General features: G+C 37.2%; 2 protein-coding genes and 1 non-coding gene across 4 annotated transcripts; 2 read left to right on the forward strand and 1 right to left on the reverse strand.

Annotated features, from left to right (window-relative positions):
• Positions 1-440: 440 nt before the first annotated feature.
• LOC113650371 (interferon-induced protein 44-like) lies at positions 441-7,538 on the forward strand. 2 transcript variants are annotated; one of them, XM_027158710.2, is made up of 8 exons: positions 442-689; positions 1,713-1,766; positions 3,219-3,267; positions 3,359-3,557; positions 3,919-4,080; positions 4,713-4,875; positions 5,945-6,045; positions 7,095-7,538. In XM_027158710.2, the coding sequence occupies exons 1-8, from the start codon at positions 602-604 to the stop codon at positions 7,278-7,280; spliced, it is 1,002 nt and encodes a 333-aa protein (XP_027014511.2). In that variant the 5' UTR covers positions 442-601; the 3' UTR covers positions 7,281-7,538. The 2 variants fall into 2 exon arrangements, with proteins under 2 accessions (XP_027014520.2, XP_027014511.2); XM_027158719.2 differs by lacking the exon at positions 1,713-1,766 and having other exon boundaries at positions 441-689.
• Positions 7,539-7,804: 266 nt separating this feature from the next.
• trnag-ucc lies at positions 7,805-7,876 on the reverse strand. The gene has a single exon. It is a non-coding gene; the product is annotated as a tRNA-Gly (tRNA).
• A 1,918-nt stretch (positions 7,877-9,794) lies between these two features.
• On the forward strand, positions 9,795-21,578 carry mfsd14a1 (major facilitator superfamily domain containing 14A 1). The gene is made up of 12 exons (XM_027158647.2): positions 9,795-10,506; positions 14,048-14,143; positions 14,825-14,887; positions 14,974-15,101; positions 16,205-16,319; positions 16,660-16,878; positions 17,975-18,088; positions 18,331-18,402; positions 18,507-18,619; positions 18,703-18,800; positions 19,155-19,309; positions 19,551-21,578. The coding sequence occupies exons 1-12, from the start codon at positions 10,426-10,428 to the stop codon at positions 19,752-19,754; spliced, it is 1,458 nt and encodes a 485-aa protein (XP_027014448.1). The 5' UTR covers positions 9,795-10,425; the 3' UTR covers positions 19,755-21,578.
• The last annotated feature ends 1,371 nt before the right edge of the window (positions 21,579-22,949 follow it).

The raw sequence follows: 22,949 nt of genomic DNA on the forward strand, positions 1-22,949 counted from the left end.
CATGATAAAAGGAGTGCGTTTAATTAACTCCTGTGATTTATGTTTCAGATCATAATTTGACAATGCTGTGTGATACAAAATGGTTTTATTTGGGTGATTGAGTAATTTTCAATGAAGTTCATTAAGCGTCCTCTGCTGGTTGCTTTTGCTTTTCTCTATACATTGGGGGGGGGGCGAGTGAGAGAGAAAGAGAGAGTGAGTGAGAGAAAGGGGGGACAAAGAGAAAGAGAGAGAGAGAGAGAGAGAGAGAGAGAGAGAGAGAGAGAGAGAGAGAGAGAGAGAGAGAGCGCTAGTATTGGAGGCGTTTCACCATTTCATCCTTACAGTAATCTGTATTTTACTTAAAAGACAGAGAGGATCTGTGGCCAATCACACGCATTTACCTGAATGTGGGCGTGGTTTAGTCTCTTAAAGTGGGGACACTGCCCTGAATATCAAACAGAAAGTTTCAGTTTCGTTTCTTTACTCGGGCTTTGAGACTTCAGTTTTGGGTCTAAGTTTCATTTTTCTGAAGCTGACGTGTGTCACTGGATATTATACATTACTTATTTTTAGATTTACTCACTATTACTGCAAGGGTTGGTGTAAATATCTGTGCATCATGGAAAAGGATTCACTCAATATAGCAGGATTAATAAATAAAGCAAAAGAAGCAAACGAGATGCCAACCCCTACCTTCAATTTTGGACGTAAGGTTTTTATTTGTTGTACATTATTTTTATATATTCAACTTTTTATGTTTTTTGATTGTATTTGTGATTTAAAGAGAATATATTATAGATCCGGACATAATCGCCACCTACAATTATATTGAACATTTTCTCATATAGGATGTTTTGTTAAACTATAAATTTAGCTTACAATCTGAAACACAGTACCACAGTAAACAACATCCTGGGTGGATGTTTCATGAATATAACTTCTGAAACTACTGAAAGTTTGTCAGTAAAGATGAAAAGGAAAAAGGGAATGTAACCAAATTTACACATACACATGACTATCTTAATTTTTTTAATTTATTCATTTTTACAAAATTTAAAAGTTTAAACATGTACATTATTATTATTATTATTATTGTTGTTGTTGTTGTTATTATTATTTATAAATCAATGAAACAGAGTTATTGATACCATCCCAGAGTTAATTATTTTCCTATAACCGCACTTCCCATAGTGTGTTGTTCCTCTTATACCACAGCAAAGATTACAGTGACAAAGATTACAGTGACAAAGATTACAGTGGTACATCATACTTTGTTTTATCAGTTATAATTAAATTTATTATTCTGGAACGTTCACGAAACAAGTTCCTGTTAGTTCTGTTCTCACTTAGGTTTTTGCAGTTATAATGGATCATTTCCCTTACTGGCCTTTCTTTTTCCTCTCTCTTGAATTTGAATACCTGTGCAGACCCTGACCTCGTCCATAAATTTTAAATAAACTCTTCTTACAGTTGTCTTTGTTTAACCCATTTATGTGAAGTGTCTGCTGTACCCGTGAATGATTTTAAATTATTTAAAATGTTTAAATGCATTGCACTTGGAACATTTGTAGGCAGCCTCCACTTTCTTTGTGTCTAAATATTTAGATTTAATTTTAGAATTCTGATTTATATTTGAATTTGTTTATCCACCCCAGTGTGAAATCTTTGATGCCATGTTAATCTTTTGACCTGTTTTGTGTGTATGCTCTTTCTTATCAACAATGTGGTAGTTTCAACAAGTAAGAAGGACAACAAGATGACCGTCGTTTTCGACTCCTCCAAAGGTATAGGTCAGAAACATACATTTTAACCAACCCAAGCTGACTATTTTACTACAAACAACACATCTGGAAGTGATTTATTAATTTTTTACCACAGGAAATTGTCAACATTTAAACTTTTTCCAAAACGATGAAAAGAAGCATAGTTGACATCTGTTGAAGACAAATGATACATTATAACTGCAAAAACCGAAACTTTATTTTATTTATATTTACATTTCATTTTCTGGAATGTCAAAGAAAATAGTTGGTTCCTGTTGTTACCTAACAGCCATTTTAAACTATAAATTTAGCTTACAATCTGAAACACAGTACCACAGTAAACAACATTCTGAGTGGATGTTTCATGAATATAACTTCTGAAACTACTGAAAGTTTGTCAGTAAAGATGAAAAGGAAAAAGGGGAATTTACACATGACTATCTTCATTTCATTTATTTATTTATTTATTTTTACAAAATCTAGACGTTTAAACATTTATTATTATTATTATTATTATTATTATTATTATTATTATTATTATTATTATTATTATTATTATTATTTATAAATAAATGAAACAGAGTTATTGATACCATCCCAGAGTTAATTATTTTCCTATAACTGCACTTCCCATAGTGTGTTGTTCCTCTTATACCACAGCAAAGTTTACAGTGACAAAGATTACAGTGACAAAGATTACAGTGGTACATCATACTTTGTTTTATCAGTTATAATTAAATTTATTGTTCTGGAACGTACATGAAACAAGTTCCTGTTAGTTCTGTTCTCACTTAGGTTTTTGTAGTTATAATGGATCATTTCCCTTACTGGCCTTTCTTTTTCCTCTCTCTTGAATTTGAATACCTGTGCTGACCCTGACCTCGTCCATAAATTTAACTTAAATTACAACTTTATCTATGTCTGTTATAACGTATTCACACTGTAGACTCCTTCCATAAGTATTAAAAAATAAATAAATAATAATAAAATGTGTTTATTAACAGACTTTGGTGATGTTATGTGGACATTCTCTATAAATTTCTATGACTATAGACATCTTGTAGTCGTATTAACTTTAAGAAAAGAAAGGCTAGTGATGGAACAACTGTTTATAGCTACTATAAGGGAAAACATAAATTAACTTGTTGTAAGGAACTTGCAAATGTACCTTATTATCATCAGCCCAGAGCCTTAATCACTTAGCCAGTTCTGCCTATGTTCATATATTTACATGTAATGTAGAAGATAAAAAGTTGTTTTTTAATAAATCATTGTAATTGGTGGCATATTACTGGTGGTATAAGAAAAATAAAACACTTACTGTTACAGAAAACTCTTCAACATAACAGTACTTTTACTTTATCAAATTACACTGTGGTTGATTATTTTCCTATATCGCCTATATACCTATGTCCTGTAGTTGTTGTACCTTCCATGTTGCACTACTAATGCACTGTGGAAATTTGTGTCCAGTTATACAGCTACTCGACACTCCATGGAGATCAGTGAACTGGACCTCAGAGTTAGTATTCCAGCAGGTTTTCTACATACGTACAGTATGTACAATGTGTATGTACACAGTGTTTAAGTCGTGTTGTACATTGTGCACAAAGATCCAGGGAGGAACTGATGGAGAAAGTCGAGTCATACAAACCGGCCTGCGGTGCTGTTTCTGAGGCCAAAGTCCTACTTCTGGGTCCTGTTGGTGCCGGAAAATCCAGTTTCATTAGCTCTGTGCAGTCAGTTTTTTCTGGACGTGTCCTTAACCGGGCCATGGTGGGCTCATCTGCTTCTGCAAGCTTCACAAAAAGGGTAAAGATGACAAAAAAAGAAACTGTTTCATGGAAGTGCATTTAAAAGAGATAACTTAAGAACTTTACTGAAGAAATTTACTACAACAATTTACATTATATCAGCTATAAACAGTCTTTGCCTCATTATCCTCTTTTTTCTCTTAAAGTTTATGAATGAGCTGCACAAACAACAATGGTTTAGAATGACTGAATTAATATAAAGCTGTGATGTACAGCTACACTACTGTCAGACCTGCTGTTGTAGAAAATTAATTAACACCTCCTGACCGATCAGAATTCAGAATTATGCATATTTATTTATTGGTTTATTTGTTTGTTTGTTGAGATAATGTGATAAAATAAAATGCCCTCTCTCACAGCTCCAGTCATTCCCCATCAGACGGAGTAGAGAGATATCAGGCTCTGCTTCCACTTCTCTGGTCCTGTGTGATATTATGGGCCTTGGAGATGGAGACTGGACGGGATTGAGCCTGTATGATGCACTGTGTGTGATTAAAGGACATGTGAATGACGGACATCAGGTATGATATTTTATCCTGTGTAGAATAACTGCACACTGGTATACAATACTTGATGGTCAAGAAGAAATCAAGAAGAAGCTTTCTTACAAGACAAAAAGACAGTGTAGGACAAAAGATAAACATTACAAGACATTACACAAAAGACAATACATAAAAGACTGTATGTGTTCTACTGAAGGTGTTGTGGCCTTTGTGTGTATCAGTCCTAGAGAAGGAAGCATAACCTCTGAGTGTCAGTTCCACTGAAGAAGTCATAGCCTCCGTAGTTTTCATTTCTGGTAAAAAAAAAAAGTGTGTCTTTCAGTTTCATTAATGGAGAGTTTTCTGTTTTTCTTAGTCCCTGTTAAAGAGGTGTGGATTTTATGCCTGTCATTTTCAGTGAAGGCTGTGGTGCTTGCTAATGAATCAACAACTGCTGTTTAACAAAAAATAACTAAAGTAAATGTCTATTAATAAATGAACTTTGTGGACTACCAACTCTGTATTTCCTAATATCTTGCTTTTATATACATATTGACGGTTCAGTAACTGCACAGTAACTGTGTTATTACAGAAAACCTATATTCCTGAACCAATTCCACCTTCAAGGTAAATCCAGTACTAGTCTTTATAGTTTTTTTCTTTCCTCACAGTTCAGTACAGAAAATCCGGTCAAATATGATTCCATAAAGAAACTGACCCTCAAAGACAAGATTCACTGCGTGGTATTTGTGGTGGATGCGTCAAAAATCAACACCTACACCAAAGGACTCAGCACCACATTCCATCAGCTCAGAGAAAACATCAGCAGCCTGGGTGAGGCTTTTATCACCTACATCAGAAAGCAGATGAAAGCACTACAATGTTTTTCATAAATTTCAAATAGACAGGCATGTTGGAATAATCTGGACATTAGTCGATCCATTATTATATGGTATGTATATCATTCACAGAGGAATGTGTGGCAGACACTACCAATGAATGGATTAAAAAAATTATGTAACAGGGGCACGGTTTCTTAGTGGGTAGCACGTTCGCCTCACACCTCCCGCCTCTGCCTTGTGTGTTTGGAGTTTGCATGTTCTCCCCGTGCCCCGGGGTTTCCTCCGTGTACTCCGGTTTCCTCCCCCGGTCCAAAGACATGCATGGTAGGTTGATCGGCATCTCTGGAAAATTGTCCGTAGTGTGTGTGTGTGTGAGTGAATGAGAGTGTGTGTGTGCCCTGTGATGGGTTGGCACTCCGTCCAGGGTGTATCCTGCCTTGATGCCCGATGACGCCTGAGATAGGCACAGGCTCCCCGTGACCCGAGGTAGTTCGGATAAGCGGTAGAAAATGAATGAATGAATGTAACAGTTGATATGGATGTGGTGATATCATCTGAAAAGAGATATTTATGAAAGTTTAGGAGATGTAGCAATTACAATTAAGTCCCAAGATTTAGCACTTTGTTAGAGTCCTGAGACTGATCCTTACACCAATACAACATTTATCTGACTGTATATTACAATCACACCCCCAGTGTCACCCATATGAGGATGGGTCCCCCTTGAGTCTGGTTCCTCTCAAGGTTTCTTCCTTTACCAATTTAAGGGAGTTTTTCCTTGCCACTGCTGCCTGAGTCAACTCAGACTTGCTCATAGGGGGATAAATACATACAGATTGTGAACTATTTATATCTAATAATAACACTTCTGTGACTGTGATATCCTTTATTTTGGCATAGACATGCTTTATCTTTTGTTTTGATAAGCAGGTGCCTAGCCCAGACACTCCATAATAGTTACCAGCTCCTTCTGTAATAAAGTATTTAAACCATTGCTAAAAACATAAACCACCATGAGTACATACTGTAAAAATGAAACTATAACTCTGTCTATATTACAGGTGTGCACCAGGTGGCACTGCTGACTCACGTGGATGAAGTGTGCACAGTCACATCTCAAGACACCAGCCAGGTGTACAGAAGCCGCCAAGTTCAGCAGCTGGTATGTGTACAATCATAAGTCCTATTCGGACGGGACTAGTTTTACTGGGGGTCGTTAGAGAAATTTCAGTTTCACAGACGTACTTTATGATTTTAATCCCGTCCGAATCTGCCATGTCTGTATTTTCTCACACGACCTGTGTAAAAATTCCAGAGCAAATTACCTATTGTTTTTCAGCAAAATCGGCGCTCCTGAAGAACTGAACAGTTATACTGCAGGGTGTTTTTTAATGTTTTTTTTTTTCCAAAACGCGTTTTCATGTCTGTTTTGGTCAACGTGAACTAGCGTATTAACCCGTATTAACCGGTATTCAAGTTTCTGCTTTCTGCTCACCAATAATGGATGTAAATGTGTTTGTTACCCTGCGATAAATTAAAAAAAATGAAATTAACAAGAAGAGCCAAATCACGTAAATGGTCAAGACTGGCTACTGTAATATCAGTTTTAGGTATCAGTTTTTCATTTCTATAGTCAATTACATAACGTGAAAGTTATATAAAAACGTATTTATTCCAGTGGGTTTATAAGAAGTTCTATATAAAACCATATGATGTTAAACATTTTTTACATTTGTTTTTTTTTTTAATTATTTTTAATATTATTATAACGTGTATAACACTTTTAAACACTTAACAAGTTAGGATGTTTACATTTTAAAGTGCTTAAAAATTTACTTCATTTCAAAATACATTTTATCATATTTTATCAAATATGACCATACGCAATGCACGCATCCTGGACATGTGGTTTTGTGCAACGCCCACATGTAAAACACAGACACTCCTACCTCCGTAATAAACACAGAGATGTTAGTCCCGTCCGAATCCATACATGAAATGACAGACTTCGGCTGAAAAAAAAAAATCTAACTCAAACGTTGTTTGGAAAACTAGTCCCGTCCGAATAGTGCTATAGTGTGTGTGTGTGTGTGTGTGTGTGTGTGTGTGTGTGTGTGTGTGTGTGTGTGTGTGTGTGTGTGTGTGTGTGTGTGTGTGTGTGTATTTCACATTGTGTGTTTCATTTTCCCTGTTCTTTGCTGTAATGTGCAGATTGTGAAGGCTGGAGCACTACTCGGAATGGCCACGTCCTACATCTTACCTGTGAGAAACTACTCCTCCCAGCTGGAGCTCAATGACAACATGGATATCTTATTGCTCAATGCCGTTGACCACATCCTTCAATACACTGATCTGTACTTCCAGGAAAATGCTGTGGATTACAAAACTTCTATCTAGAATTGCAATAATACACTGCACATTTCTTATTGTCAGTTATCTGGGTTTTAATTTTTAGATAAAGTAGATAATGCTATCTAGTTAACTAATAGCTAATGTTAAGTTTGAGGCTGTCCTGCACATTAATTAATTGTGTGTATTTCAGTGTATTTAGGTGGGAATGAGAGTGTAACAGTGTGTGTTACAGTATTAGATGTGCCAACTAAGATATGTTCCTGCCTCATGTCCAGTGTATAAACAGACAGATAAAGAAACAAACCATTGAAATGCATTATTTTTATATTGAAATGCTTTGTTTTTAGTGATCTGATAAAAATTTTTTATCAGACTTTCAGATATTAAAGTCAAGTTTTCTCTCTTTCCTTAAAGTGCTAAAAACTTAAGGAACTACATAATAGAAAATGGTAAAAAGAAAAAAAATAAATAAAAAATGCGGCCACGTGAAGTGATTTCCCATGCTGATACTCCGATTTACTGCTAGAAAATAACCTTTTTTAAATAAATACTCAGGAAAAGATTAAATATGCGTTGGCCGGGAATCGAACCCGGGTCAACTGCTTGGAAGGCAGCTATGCTAACCACTATACCACCAACGCTCACGAGATACCATTCCTCCAGGACCCTGGTGCCATATAAATAGTAAGTAAGTCTTAGCCACATAAAGTGCATCTGTCATCTGTAACATTGTTTTGTCTTTAGCATGGTAAGGAAAGAAAATTTCATTGGAATTTAATTGTAATATCTGAAAGACACGAAACATTACTTACACATACTTTGAAAGGTACTCTTCGTACATACATACACAGGGCTCTCAAGTTTTGAAGACAGGCAAGCGTGACATCTCCACCAAAAAAATAATAAAAATAATGGGGGAGTTGTAGTTTGGTAAGGATCACTGACCGCAATTTAACCAAATACAAAGTATTTGTTTAATTTCCATGTATTAATTTTGTGTGTGTGTGTGTGTGTGTGTGTGTGTGTGTGTGAGAGAGAGAGAGAGAGAGAGAGAGAGAGAGAGAGAGAGAGACTGGTGTTGTTTGTTGTAAGTGTTTGTTGTCCTTTTTCATTTGTAATGTTTGCTTAGGCTTGCCTGTCTTCAAAACTTGAGAGCCCTGTATATACATACATACATTTAATGACTCCACTGCAGCCGTATCTCCTGAAGTTTACTAGCATCTCCACAGTTTTGAGAATGTTCAGCTCCAGACAGCCAACTGGCAACTGCACCAGACAGCCAACTAGCTGCTAAATCTCTTGTCTCTATGTAGACCCGTCTCCGTCCTGGATGAGACAGATGATTGTAGTGTCATATGCAAATGTCAAGGGTGTTTAGAGGTGCAGTCATTTGTGTAGAGAGAGAAAAGCAGTGGAGAAAGAACGCAGCCATGAGGAGCTCCATTGCTGATGGTGTGGGTGTTGGATGTGAGTTTTCCCAGCCTCATTCGCAGCTGCCCGTCTGTCAGGAAGCTGGCAGATGGAGGTGGGTACAGAGAGCTGTGTCAGTTTATTCAGGATGGTACTTGGAATGATGGTGTTGAAGGCGGAGTTGAAGTCCACAAACAGGATCCTTGCATAAGTCCCTGGTTTGTCCAGATGTTGGAGGATGTAGGGTAGTTCCATGTTGACTGCATTATCCACATACCTGTTTGCTTGGTAAGCAAACTGCAGAGGGTCCAGCAAGGGTTCATTGATGTCCTTCAAGTAGGCCAACACCAGCCTCTCAAATGACCACAGACGTTAAAGCAACAGGTCTGTAGTCGTTTAGTCCTGTGATTTTTGGTTTCTTGGTACAGGGATGATAATGGAAAGTTTGAAGCAGGAAGGGACTTCACACAGCTTCATTGATCTGTTGAAGATCAATGTGAAGATGGGTGATAGCTGGACAGCGTAGGCTTTGAGGCATGCTGGAGAGACACCGTCTGGGCCTTTGGCTTTTTCTTGTCTTTTTTTCTGAAGACTTCATCTGCGTACATCTGGAATCACTGTTCATAAACTGTAAACCCTTTTATTCACCGCGGGAATTCTCCTCATTCATTCTGACTGGAGTTTACATCCCAACATGAGTGATGCACTGCAAAACCTGGCAAACCAAATATCTGGAATGGAGCAAAATAATCCGGTTATGTCAAAGTTATGTCTGTACTTTTGAGTGTCACAAACAGCTGGAACCAAATTCCTTGTGTGTCAACAAACTTGGCCAATAAACCGGATTCTGATTCTGATTCTGACATCATCTTCACAAAAGGTGTGAGGTGTCAGACCAGGCTTTTGTTTTTCAACCCTGCAGTATAACTGTTCAGTTCTTCAGCCATTTGTTGATTGGCCTCAGTGCCGGGGATGGGGACTTGTAACTTGTGATGGCTTTCAGGCCTTTATTGAGTCATTATTGAAAGTTTTTGTTAAAATTATTATTATTATTATTATTATTATTATTATTATTATTATTATTATTATTTTAGCTTTTCTGAGTAGTTTTGCTTTGCCACTCTTATCGCTTTATTTTGTGTGTATTTGACCTGTTTGTACATGGCTTTGTCCCCTTCTGCAGGCGTCCACTTCGGCCTAGCGAAGCTGTTTGAGTTTTGTGCTGAACCAATGGTTTATCGTTGTTGAATGTTAAGTAAGTCCCTTAGGGAACACACACGTCCTCACAGAACCTGATGTCACCGAGTCAGTGAACTCATCCACATCAGTAACTAAAGCCTCAAACACACTGTGAGGTCGAAGCTCTGCTTCATTTGTTCATCTCTGTACAGATCATACAAAAGGACGACATGACTGTTGGATGTCAGTTTTGTTTTTGCCTTTCATCTGGCTTGCTATACCACGTTTACCAGAGAAACGTACAAGTAACGTCCAGAAACATAACAAACGCAGACGCGCCCCCTGTAAATCGAATGATGTCCGCGTCATCACGTACATCCTCCACGAACGGTCTGGCGTGACGTAATGACGTCACGTCGTACCGCTCATGTGTTTGAGTTTTTTAGTTAAGATGGCGGCGGAGTATAGAAGTGAATGGGCGACGCGAAGTGTAGAACTGTAAAAAAAAATGTTTCCAGTACTTTTACGGGATCCCGCTTTACGATAAATTCACAATTCGAGACTCGCTAAAAACATTGAAATCAACTAGGATGGTTATATCATGACACAGAGCAAAAAGAAGAAGCGGGTGAATCGCAGTCTCCTGCTGGCCAAAAAGATCATCATCAAGGATGGCGGCACGGTGAGTTCACTAAATAACACAACATTCACCTCCTACAGCACTCTGTCCTGTCGGTTACTTATTCATTCTGTGCTTAAACATCAGATAAACACTACATACAGTCCCATAGAGAAGTGCAGCATGACAACTTCCTCTGTTTTCCTCTGACAAACATCAGCTTTCACCTGTACTGAAATTTATTAACGATCCTCTCTAAAACCGACCAGTTTTTACTGTGTAAACACTCATTATTAGTGTCATCGTTAGTGTCATCACAGGCACTGGGTAACATGAGTAATACTGTATGTGTCATTATCACACAGGTAGAAGTAATATAATGTAATGTAACATAATATAATGTAATATAATATAATAGTAATACTGTAGGTGTCATCATAATATCATAATATAATAATACTGTGTGTCATTATCACATATGTAGAAGTAATATAAAATAATGTAATATATTATAATGTAACATAATATAATGTAATATAATGTAATATAATATGACTTACCATCATTCTATAGTCATATTGCCCATTTTAACAAGCACAAATAAATACTACTACAACTACTACTACTACTAATAATATATATTATTATTATTATTATTATTATTATTATTATTATTATTATTATTATTATATTTGGTATAGGCACATTTAAAGAAATGGAAAGAACTACTTTTCACTTGAGTATTGTAAGGGAAATGAAAATGATAAAGATGGTGTGCTCATGAAATAAACAAAGTGATTGCATACTAGGCTAACTGTCAAAGTAAGGCATAGATTTGATCACAAAATCATACAGCAAAAATGATGTAAAAGCAGGTTGAGTGATGAAGTGGTGTTCCTGTTACCACAGTACGTTGATTTATCTCCTGCATTCACATCATGGTTTCTCTTATACCATAACAAACTTGCCAGTTACTGTTAGCTCCTACGTTATAGCAGCTATATGCTTCAACCTCTCTCGCTTTCTCTCTCTCTCTCTCTCTCTCTCTCTCTCTCTCTCTCTCTCTCTCTCTCTCTCTCTCTCTTGCACACTCCCTCTCTCTCTCTCTCTCTTTCTCTCTCTGTCACTCTCTCTTTGTCTCTCTTTCTTTCTTTCTGTCTTTCTTTATCTCTCTCTCATTCTCTTTCCTTCATTCATTCTCTCTCTCTCTCTCTCTCTCTCTCTCTCTCTCTCTCTCTCTCTCTCTCTCTCTCTCTCTCTCTGTCTTTCTCTTTCTCTCTCACATTCACAAACATTTTCGGGGAAAAACTCCAGTATTGCTTAATTGACTTTAATGGTTATCAAATGTGGATCACTCTAGTTTAAGTTTTTATGCATGACTGTTTAGAATCTTTTGAAAACGTAATTCTTAGTCACTATAACATTGTTATTCAATGCTAAACACATTTTGCACCCAAGGGACATCAGTTACTGAATTGTGGGATCAGCCACTGGTTAATCCATGCAGTGTTATACGGCCTGGGGAATGTTTCACAATGGCATGTCAGCGGTAGTTTGTGTCAGAGATGATTTATTTCAGGCATACATATTTACACACTTACACGCTCTGGTGTAGCATTTTGGTTCCTGGTTTTAGGATATATCTGTGGATCCATATCCATCTTTGACCATATTTGGTGTTGTGTTCCTTAAGAACTCCAGCTGTTACTGTGTTCACACTTTGTTTAATATTACAGAAAGACAACCAGTTATCCTATGCTCAGTGATTAAACATGCCCCTGCGTCCCATAACAGAAAATAAAGTATTTTCTTAGAGTAGAAGAGTAAAAAATATCCACTCTTCTTTCACACCTGTTTTTTTTATGACTGTGTCATGACCGGAGGATTTTGACGTCTTATGAAATAGTTGTTTTGTGTCAGATATATATGTACATTTCTCAGTGTACATGATGTAACTCAGCTTCTGGTTTGTTCTTTCATAGAAACATACTGATTCTTGTAGCAATATTAATTCACTAGCCTTGAATTTCCCCCTGAGTTTTTAAATTAGTTATCCTTCCTTCTTTTTGTCAGAGCATAAAAATTGTGTCAAAGAGCTGATATATGTAGTTTTGCGACTTTACAACTGAGTCTCTTTTTAAACTTTTTTTAAAATTATTTAGCTACAGATTTCTTCACAGAAATGTCTTTTTAGCTATAATAATATAATATTGCACACCCTTATATATTTACATTTACTTACTGCAGTTAGGACTGATGATTAGAGGGTTTAGTGTTTGGAATGGTATTAATTGACTATTTAAAAACGTACAAGCCACTGATTTAATTAAAAGGAACCGTTTATTATTAAGTGTCAGTAGTGTAGCAGTGTGCAGAGCTGCTTAGCCAGAACTAGACCGGTGTTTGTTTTAGTTGTGGTCAGCAACTTTGTGTTCTTGAGTGTGTTTGATATAAGATATCATATAAGATAAATTTGGGGACATGACAGATTGTAGTTAGGTAGGAGTGAAGGCAAAGGAAATAGTGTCACATCTTTACAGCAGAAACAGATTAAACCTAGACACACTGGTTTGGGTGCTGAGAAACTGTGTATGACTGTAGTAAGTGCACATTGCCATTACAGCTGTTAGACCATTAGTTTACAGCCTGACAGAAATGAAGACACAGCAGACTTGTTACAAAACTTGAATTTGTTTCATTTTACATAGATTCTGTGGTGATTATGTTCATTTCTGTTAAAACTGTCAGGGTTTTTACAATCCAAACAATACAGCTGATTGTGTGTGATGAAGCTCAGATCTGATATGTGCGCACGCACACGCACACGCGTGCGCGCGTGCACACACACACACACACACACACACACACACACACACACACACACACACACACACACACACACAAACCATAAAATTTGAGTGGCTCTTCACATTGAGTTCAATGGCTAATTTTCAACCTAGAAATATAAATTTCTATGTTGAATGTTTGTACACCATCACAAGCAGTGCTGAATTTTTGATTCTGATTGGTTGGAAGGTGTTTAATTACTGTTTAAAATACAGTTTAATATTAAAGTGCTCACGTTAATATGTTATTGTTTGTATGTTAACGATTCAGTGACAGACTTGTATGAAGAACACAAAACATGGATTTAAAACTGTGTGTAATCATTGATATAGCGACTTCATTTTGTAAGATGTTCATGTAACATTTATAGAATATGTTTCAAGTGTAAGAAGAAAAACGGTAACTTTGTCGGCTATCTTCAGGACAAAGGAGTTTAAGTAAAAGTAAAAGAGGCTGGTGAGGGAGTGACTTTATTAGCTATAACTGAGAACTGGAACTTGTTTCTGGGACGTTTCACAACATTGACATGCAACTATATATGGATAAATAATATGACATTCTCTAATCAATAAAAATGTAATCATTGACAAATTGTTCTCTCATAAGAGGAATAAAGCACATCAGATCCTGCTGATATCTGAAATGAAGCAAATGTGTGGTGGTAACCCAGTTGTTGTCACTTTTTCTACATCACAACCTGCAATATTTTATTTTTTACTAGCAGGTTTTTAACAGTTGTATATGTGTCTCCTCACAGCCGCAGGGTTTCGGGTCCCCCAGTGTTTACCATGCTGTCATCGTCATATTTTTGGAGTTCTTTGCTTGGGGATTGTTGACTGCACCAACACTGGTGGTAGGTCAAGGATATGTTACTTATGCTTTTTATCGTAGTGATGGCAAAAAATCCTGAAATTCCATAATCTGAGAAAATAAATATTCTGCAGAATTGTCTTAACTATTCAAACATTTCAGTGAATTCGGTGTTCAGATTTATTTAATGAGTATTTGGCAAAAATCTTTTTAGATATTAAGGTTTTGTAAAATGTATATAATGTCTTCTGGAAGTGCCTTAATCAGCCAAAACCTGCTAATTAAGAGAATAATAATTAAAAAATAATTATTTCTTTAATTTTAAACAGTTTGATTTCTATAATTTATACAAAAATCGTTTTTATTGCGTATTTGTGTATTCCATTTTTGAAGATTAACATCAGAAACTTCTACAGAGTAATTTTTTTAAAATAATAAATGAAAGATAATTGGTCATTTCACCCATGATTCACAGTTCTAAAGTTTGATTCCAGAAAATGAAGCTGATGCCACTAATAAGTAAAAAGAACTAAACAGCAAACAAATGAAAAGATTTTGTTTCAGTTGTGATTCAGGCCTAACAGATGTTGAACTTCTCTTTTGAAATACAATCACTTCTTGGTTTTAGATTTGGTTATTCTACCTAACTCTTTTCTTATTAAACCCGATACTGTGCTGAATTCTAATACACTAATTATCTTTATTATTGTTCTTGCTTATCCAGGTCCTTCATGAAACATTTCCGAAGCACACGTTTTTAATGAATGGCCTCATACAGGGAGTAAAGGTGCAGTATTGAATCTGTTGTGTGATTGGTTGATTTCCAGTAAAACATGGCAGGAGTAGTAAACACGTAGTTCTTGTTGGTCACAGGGTTTGCTGTCGTTCCTGAGCGCCCCACTGATTGGCGCTTTGTCTGATGTCTGGGGCAGGAAGTCGTTTCTCCTCCTCACTGTTTTCTTCACGTGTGCTCCCATCCCTCTGATGAAGATTAGCCCATGGTATGTCACCGGCGTTCACTACTATTTACACACACGTTCTAGCACTGGTCCAGTGACCCTTTCCATTTACTCAACAACAGCATAAACATCAAGACTTCGTTTAGTTGAAAAAGACGCTGATGAAGAGGATTATAAATGCAAACATGTTCAACGAATTAGATTGTAGTCATGAATTACAGTAATTATCAGATGACTGATTGGACATTCACCTCAGTGCTGTTTAGCTCTTCAAACTGGAAAATCAGTTGTCTCTTAAGATAAGTAGCAATTAGCTAAAGTTCTTTGAGTGGCTTAACCATGTTGTTACTGTCCTAACATCCTTTGTTTACATCATGACATCTCACACTTGTGGTTTGAGCTTCCAAAAAATATTTAGCTGTCTCCAACTGGTAATTATTGTAATAATTTTAGCTTGTACAAGTTTATAATTATTGTTATTCAGGCATAATATTTGCAAATTATTAGCTACCTAGCCAGAGCTGTTAATAATGTCTGACTCAGCACAGAGTGAATATTATGATCAGGCACCACCCAGGTATGTTATATCCGAGATGTTTACAAGATGTCTTGTGTCTTTAAGTTCAAACAAGTCAACAGACTTTATATGTGGAGGATACGGGAACTGGATCTGTATAGCAAAGATCAAGAATAGTTGTGTTCATAGAAAACAGGGAAAAAAACACAAGAGATCAACATTTGTGTGCAAGTTGCAACTATATTTTTAGTTGCCGGGTTTCGTTTTAAATAACATTTGATTATTTTCCAATATCTGCTACACTTCTGTTGGTCATCTAATGAGATCTAAGGTGTTCTTATCACTGTAACTGATGAGATGTTAACATTTTTTGTATCACTTATTTCATTTTCCCTCTTTTTCTTAACTGAACACAAAGTCAGTGTTTTTTAATGTCTCATGATGTATTTTTCTATTATAAAGATTACTTTATGTATTGTATCATGAGATATATTTGATATCAGTGAGCAGCACACTCAAACAGTACTGGAAATAATTTCTTTGCGACTAAGTCATTTTATTGGAAACTTTTGCATTTAATTAGACATGGTTGGCTATACTGTGATTCTGAGCACTGCTTCGGTTTCAGGTGGTATTTTGCGGTCATTTCTGTATCTGGAGTGTTCGCTGTGACATTCTCTGTGGTTTTTGCCTATGTGGCCGACATCACGCAGGAGCATGAACGCAGCATGGCATACGGCCTGGTGTGTACCGTTATTACAAATTTTCTCGTTATATATTCAATGGCAATGATAGAAGTTTGTTCTGAATGTCGTTATTTTTGTTTGTTGTGTGAGACTGAATACTCATGCTATGTTCATCTTTAAAAAACTGTCTTTAATGAGCCGTGTATACAGGAATGTTTTACTTTTTTATTAGCATTTCATTAGTATTCCACTTCCAGTCTATGCCATATTAAGTGTATATAACCCATATATCTGCCTATAATGTAACATACTAATCAGTTTGTTTGTGTTCTTATGTTATATAGTTATATACAGTATATGTATTTTCACATGTTGTTATTTTAATGGCTCTTGTTAGGTTTCAGCTACGTTTGCAGCAAGCCTAGTGACCAGCCCCGCCATCGGTGCCTACCTCAGCCGAGCATATGGAGACAGTCTAGTAGTGGTTTTAGCATCAGCGATCGCCATGCTGGACATCTGCTTCATACTGGTGGCTGTTCCTGAATCACTACCAGAGAAAATGAGGCCGGCGTCGTGGGGAGCGCCGATCTCCTGGGAACAGGCTGACCCTTTTGCCGTGAGTGTGCTTGTTGTGTTGTAGTTTAGGTGACTTGTGGTGTAAGAAAAATTAGGAAAAATTTGATTTACTGGTGGACCGATGATGGATAGAACGTCGGTCAAATAGGCAGATGTAAGAATGAAGAATAAGAATGAAAGAATTCTGGGTAGATTGTGTCTGTCTTTGGTCAGAGAGACGAACAAAATGGTGGATATATGTGTGTGTGTGTGTGTGTGTGTGTGTGTGTGTATGTATGTGTGTGTGTGTGTGTGTGTGTATGTATATGTGTATGTATGTATGTATGTATGTATGTATGTATGGGTATATATATATATATATATATATATATATATATAGTCTGCTAACATAAGTGATAAATTGAGTGTGTAGTAGTGTTGACAGTGTTGAACTACACACGTTCTGAAATGTCTCTAATGCTGGATAACGGGAACAGTGAAGTATTCAGTATTCTAGATCCTAAAATACCACATGCACACTGAACATCCATCTGTTCTCAGTGAGTCACAATCAGCAGGTTTCACCTCTCTGTGAGAGCAGAGCATGTTCAGCACAGTGGCTGTTGTACTATTATTGTTTGCTTTATAAAGACAGATCAGCACAGAGCGTCATGTGAACAGGAGTTGGTCAGGACTCAACTCACACACTGATCTCCCACAGGATTTTAGTAAAGCTACCACTCCTGTGTGGACTAGAGATTTACAAAACCTAGTAAAATGTAATATGTAAGTATGAATGTGTTTCTGTAGAGATTTAGTAAAGCGGAGTAACTTTTACCACACTAATGTTACTGATATGATAGAAACGCTAACATATTTACTAATATATACCTGTGCTTTGTAGCTGCGAGCTGATGTTTTAGAAATATGTCTGTAACACTCTCTATCCTGCATGAGAACTTTTAGAATCTCAAAAACATTGAGCGAAGAAGATTGAAAAGTGTTCAGTAAGGTATAGACAAGACAGAGGTACTGCACACTGGTTCAGTGCAAAAGAAACCACCAGATTGTTGAGTACATCACCCTCTCTCTCTCTCTCTCTCTCTCTCTCTCTCTCTCTCTCTCTCTCTCTCTCTCTCTCTCTCTCAACTCTCCAGTCCCTTAAGAAGGTGGGTCAGGACTCAACGGTGCTCCTCATCTGTATTACAGTATTCCTGTCATACCTCCCAGAGGCTGGCCAGTACTCCAGCTTCTTCCTCTACCTTCGACAGGTCTGATTATAGAATTATTATTGCTGTAGGCATGTTATATAAGTAAGGAATAAAACACTTCATGCCATGCTGTTACAGGATGATAATTAATGACAGACAGTAACTGAGTTAGTGTTAAAACTATGAGGTTGATTATCATTGTGTTTTTATTATACCTCTTGTAATACACACCTAAAATAGTCCTAATGTCTTCTAAATGTTCATGTGTGAATGATGAATCAATTGTTTGTATTTTTGTACAGATAATGGGCTTTTCATCAGAAAGTGTTGCTGCTTTCATAGCTGTACTAGGATTACTTTCAATTGTCGCACAGGTTTGCTTATGTTTTAATTATTCAAATTTTTTACTCTGCACCATTTTGGAAGATTCCTATTTATTAAGGCTTTTTGTGTGTGTTTTGTATTTTCTCCCCTTCAGACTGTAGTGTTAAGTTTACTCATGCGTTCCATTGGGAACAAGAACACAATCTTGCTGGGTTTGGGCTTTCAGATCCTTCAGCTAGCATGGTACGGGTTCGGTTCGGAGCCATGGTGAGTGTGAGGACAGAGGTCATTGTCATGTAACTTTACAGACCTGATTTTGAGCTTTTTAACGATGTTGTTCTTGTCGTTAGGATGATGTGGGCTGCAGGCGCTGTGGCGGCCATGTCCAGCATCACTTTCCCCGCTGTTAGTGCACTAGTGTCCCGTACTGCAGACCCAGACCAGCAAGGTGAGACTCTTGCCCTTAGATTTATTAGTATGTCAAAATGACAACACAGTTATGTAGGATATATTTATATTTTCAGCATTTGGCAGACGCCTTTATCTAGAGCGACTTCCATTATCTCCTTTTTGTGTGTGTGTGTGTGTGTGTGTGTGTGTGTGTGTGTGTGTGTGTGTGTGTGTGTGTGTGTGTATATATATATATATATATATATATATATATATATATATATATATATATATATATATATATATATATATATATATATATAATCAACATGATGTCACATGTACTGTTAAAGAAAATTAATCAATCCCTAATAAGAATCCTGTGTGTGTGCGCGCGCGTTCGTTCGTTCAGGAGTGGGTCAGGGAATGATAACAGGGATCCGTGGTCTGTGTAACGGACTGGGCCCAGCTCTCTACGGCTTCATCTTTTACATCTTTCACGTGGAGCTGGATGAGGTTCCTGATGGAGGTGAAGATGTCCAGCATCAAACTCAGCTCCATCAGCAGGTCAGCTACAGCACACACGTTACACCGTCCTTCACGTTTACTAAATTACTATTGAAACTGCAAACAAATGACTAGAACCATCCCATTTACCACAAAGCAACTATTCCGAATCTGGAGTCATTTTAAGAACTTAAAAATACTAACTGAGCCAAGAAATAAGCAAATAAATTCCATGTCAGGAAACCTACACCAGTATACTCTATATCAGTATACTGAATTTCTCACTCCTGTCTCCTTCCAGAGTGCTATAATTCCTGGGCCTCCATTTCTTTTTGGAGCATGCTCAGTGCTGCTGGCGCTACTCGTGGCTCTGTTCATCCCTGAACACACACCACTGGGTAGCCGATCAGGAAGCTGGAAGAAACACACCTCCGGCCACGGGCATCAGCACAGCGCTCAGCCTCCAGAAGCCAAGGAGCCCCTGCTGCAGGACACAAACGTGTGAAAGAAAACTGAACCAGAGACATGAGAAATGCCAATCTATATCAAACCCAGAGCTTTAAAAAAAAAAATACAGAAAAGCCCATGTATATAGAGGAACATATATTTAATGACGGTTCTGTCCAGTGGCACCATTGCATTGGCTTGTATTTATTCGTTTTATAGTTCTTTATCATTTGCTGGTCTTTTTATTTTTTTTTCCATTTTAAAGTTGCATTCCCATTTTGGACAGGGCTCTCTCAGGGACATGAAGCTCAGTCAGAAGCGTTTCTGAACACAGCATGCTAACCCAGATACATCTCACATTAATTGAATAGTTCAGTGAAAAATAGTCACATGTACCCAGTGTTTCTCTCAGTGTGCTTTCACAACTATTAGTCTGTTTACTTAGTTGGAATCAGAGTATAATTCATTCATTTTATTTATTTGCTATTTGGTTTGTGTTTGCACATAATAAAAACGAACTAAACAGCAAAGTGAAAGTATGGCTGAAAACATCTAATTTCAGGAAACTTTCATTAAAATCCCAAAAATCCATGCAGAAATTAAGCATGGAGAATATGGAGCCAGTTCAGAATAAATTATTAGATAAGTACAGGGTATAAATAATCAGATTAATATATTTCTCTTTTTAATTCTTACAGCTCTGTCCTTAACCCTTGACTCAGTTTAGCTGTTCACAGTTATATATAAAAAAAGAAAAAACATATCTGCAACCCAAACATGCAGCACGTTTAGTTTAACTCCTGTAGTCAAGTCCATTAAGAATTGATACTCTTTCTATCTCTCTCACTAGAGTTCAGGTGGAAGCAGACTGAGACACCAGGGCTCAGACACTGACAGAGTAAAGATGGTGGGCAAAATACACCAGGGTTCCATTGAAAAACAGCATAAACACTGCATATGTGAAAGCATGTTAAACCTGTGATGTTGGCGATCAGTGTGAGACGTGTGAAGGCTAATGTAATGGACGTCTATCTCACTTACAAATGATAAAATCCATCAAAAATCCATCATTGCCTTTTAAAAATCCAGCAACAAACATGTCTTATCTGATCGACTACATTAGGTGTTAGAGACATTGTGTACATTTGATTTCTGTTTGTTTGTTGTTTTTTTTTGACAAATCTTTCTTTTAAAGATTTGTAAACAGATCAGCCGTTTTGATGCCTAAACACTTCCTTGTACAGCTTTTTCATCACAGCTTCAGCGCTAAAGAAAAGCTTCTACATGCTCACAGTTTCATTTTATAGCTCCTTTATCCAATTGATCTGTGTATTATTTGTACCACTTCAGAGTTTTTGGTGCCTTCACTCACTATTCTTTTTTTCTTTCTTTTTTTTTTGTTCTTCGGTTCTAGGCACTACGTGTTTTGTGTTTCTTCTCCTCCTGTAATACGCTTGATTGGCCATATTTGATGATTATAACAATTCAGAGTATTTGAGAAAGAAACACTAACATGCAGAGCTTTAGGTATGTTGTGGAATGGACTGGAGTCTGTATGTAGGAAGTGTTCACATTTAGGAGGTGCGGGAACTCAATGTGGAGAGGAATTTCAGTGGCCTTGTATAATTTTCAGTTGTTTTTTTAGACAAAAACATTTTGACCAAATAAAATAGAAGTTTTTATTGAATGATGGCAGGTGTGAATTAGCTGTTTTCTGGTTATTTATAATTTTTGCTTGCTTTTCTATGTTTTCTCGTCATGTTTTGCTGCCTTTTATTTCATTATTGATTTTAACATACAGTAAAACTGTAATCAGCTAAGCGTGTAAATATGACATGACGTATCTTAAAACATTTAAATAAAAGTATTTTTGACATTCAAAGCAGGATCGCGTATGGTTTTTTTCTGTTTATTTTTGCCTCCCAATCCCAGTGAAGGAAGTGTGGCCTATGTGTAATTTCCAAGTAAAAGAGACATTGCTTCTGGCGGTTAGTCCTAATGAAGCAGGTGTGTCCCAGTGATCAAATCATGGTTTCTGGCTTTCAACCCTAATAAAAGAGGTGTGGCCTCTGTCAGGTCCAGCGAAGGAAATGTGGTCTCTGTCAGGTCTAGTGAAAAAGGTGTGGTCTCTGTCAGGTCTAGTGAAAAAGGTGTGGTCTCTGTCAGGTCCAGCGAAGGAGATGTGGTCTCTGTCAGGTCCAGAGAAGGAGATGTGGTCTCTGTCAGGTCTAGTGAAAAAGGGGTGGTCTCAGTCAGTCACAGTGATGGAATCATGGCTTCTGGCTTTCACTTGTAATGGTGTGTCATCTGTTTGAGTCACAGTAAATGAGGTGTCTGTTAGCTAGAGTGAAGGAGGCAAGGTCTGTGTATCAGTACTAGTGAAGGAGGTGTGGCCTATGTCAGTACCAGTGAGAGGTGTTGTCTGTGCATCAGTCCCTGAAAATCAGGATAAGCATCTGACCGAGACGCCTAATGAACATGGTGTGATTACCGGCTCCTAATGAAGGTAGCCTATGTGTCGGTCACACTGAAGGATGTGTGGCCTGTGTTCAAGCCAGTCCCCAGTGAGCATGTGGCCCTGTGTGTGTCACTGCATGTGAAGAAATTATGGCCCAAGTCAACTCCAGTAAAGGAGGCCTGACTTCTTACGGACACGCCTACTGAAGAAAGGTCTTTTACTCAAACTGGTGAAGACAACACTGAGTTAAAAGACTGCACTTGAAGGAGGTGTGGCCTTTGCTTTAACCTCAGTAAAGAAGGCATGACATCAGTAAGAGGTGTGGCAGTACAGTTCTATCTGAGACAGTGTTAAATTACCGGCCACTTTAAATTGCTTCCTATAAATAACAGATTCCTCAGGCAGTTGTTAAGGTGGTTTAAAATTATTTATTAAATCAGTTATCCAAGTACAGTACAACACGGTCATATTGTGTATATACAAACTGATGAGGCTTTATATACAATTTATATACAATCACAACAGCATACTCACGCTGATGGTAAACCTTATAGTGGAAATTACAAACGTGCTAATAAATTTTTAATAATGCTGTTTTTTTTTTACCATGTTTCCTCAAATCAGTAGCACTATATGACATAAGATGTTCCTTTAAAAGATAAAAAAGAATTCTAGACAGCCTGAGTAGATGAGTAAAAATCTGAAGTGTTGACAATAACACTAACTAAAGATGAACGGCACATGCCTACTGCAAATGCATTATAGCACCCACATTCTGAGAAGTTTCATGTCTTC

This window comes from Tachysurus fulvidraco, chromosome 2, assembly GCF_022655615.1.
Source record: "Tachysurus fulvidraco isolate hzauxx_2018 chromosome 2, HZAU_PFXX_2.0, whole genome shotgun sequence".
Classification (NCBI taxonomy): Eukaryota; Metazoa; Chordata; class Actinopteri; order Siluriformes; family Bagridae; genus Tachysurus; species Tachysurus fulvidraco.

Bases quoted from the DNA above. Each gene is read 5' to 3' on its own strand.
- LOC113650371 (XM_027158710.2), top strand. From the start codon at position 602: ATGGAAAAGGATTCACTCAATATAGCAGGATTAATAAATAAAGCAAAA. The intron at 3,268-3,358 runs GTTAGTATTCCA...TTGTGCACAAAG, and splicing joins TCAGTGAACTGGACCTCAGA to ATCCAGGGAGGAACTGATGG. The intron at 4,876-5,944 runs GTGAGGCTTTTA...TCTATATTACAG, and splicing joins AGAAAACATCAGCAGCCTGG to GTGTGCACCAGGTGGCACTG.
- mfsd14a1 (XM_027158647.2), top strand. From the start codon at position 10,426: ATGACACAGAGCAAAAAGAAGAAGCGGGTGAATCGCAGTCTCCTGCTG. The intron at 14,888-14,973 runs GTGCAGTATTGA...TGTTGGTCACAG, and splicing joins GCCTCATACAGGGAGTAAAG to GGTTTGCTGTCGTTCCTGAG. The intron at 18,620-18,702 runs GTGAGTGTGAGG...TCTTGTCGTTAG, and splicing joins GGGTTCGGTTCGGAGCCATG to GATGATGTGGGCTGCAGGCG.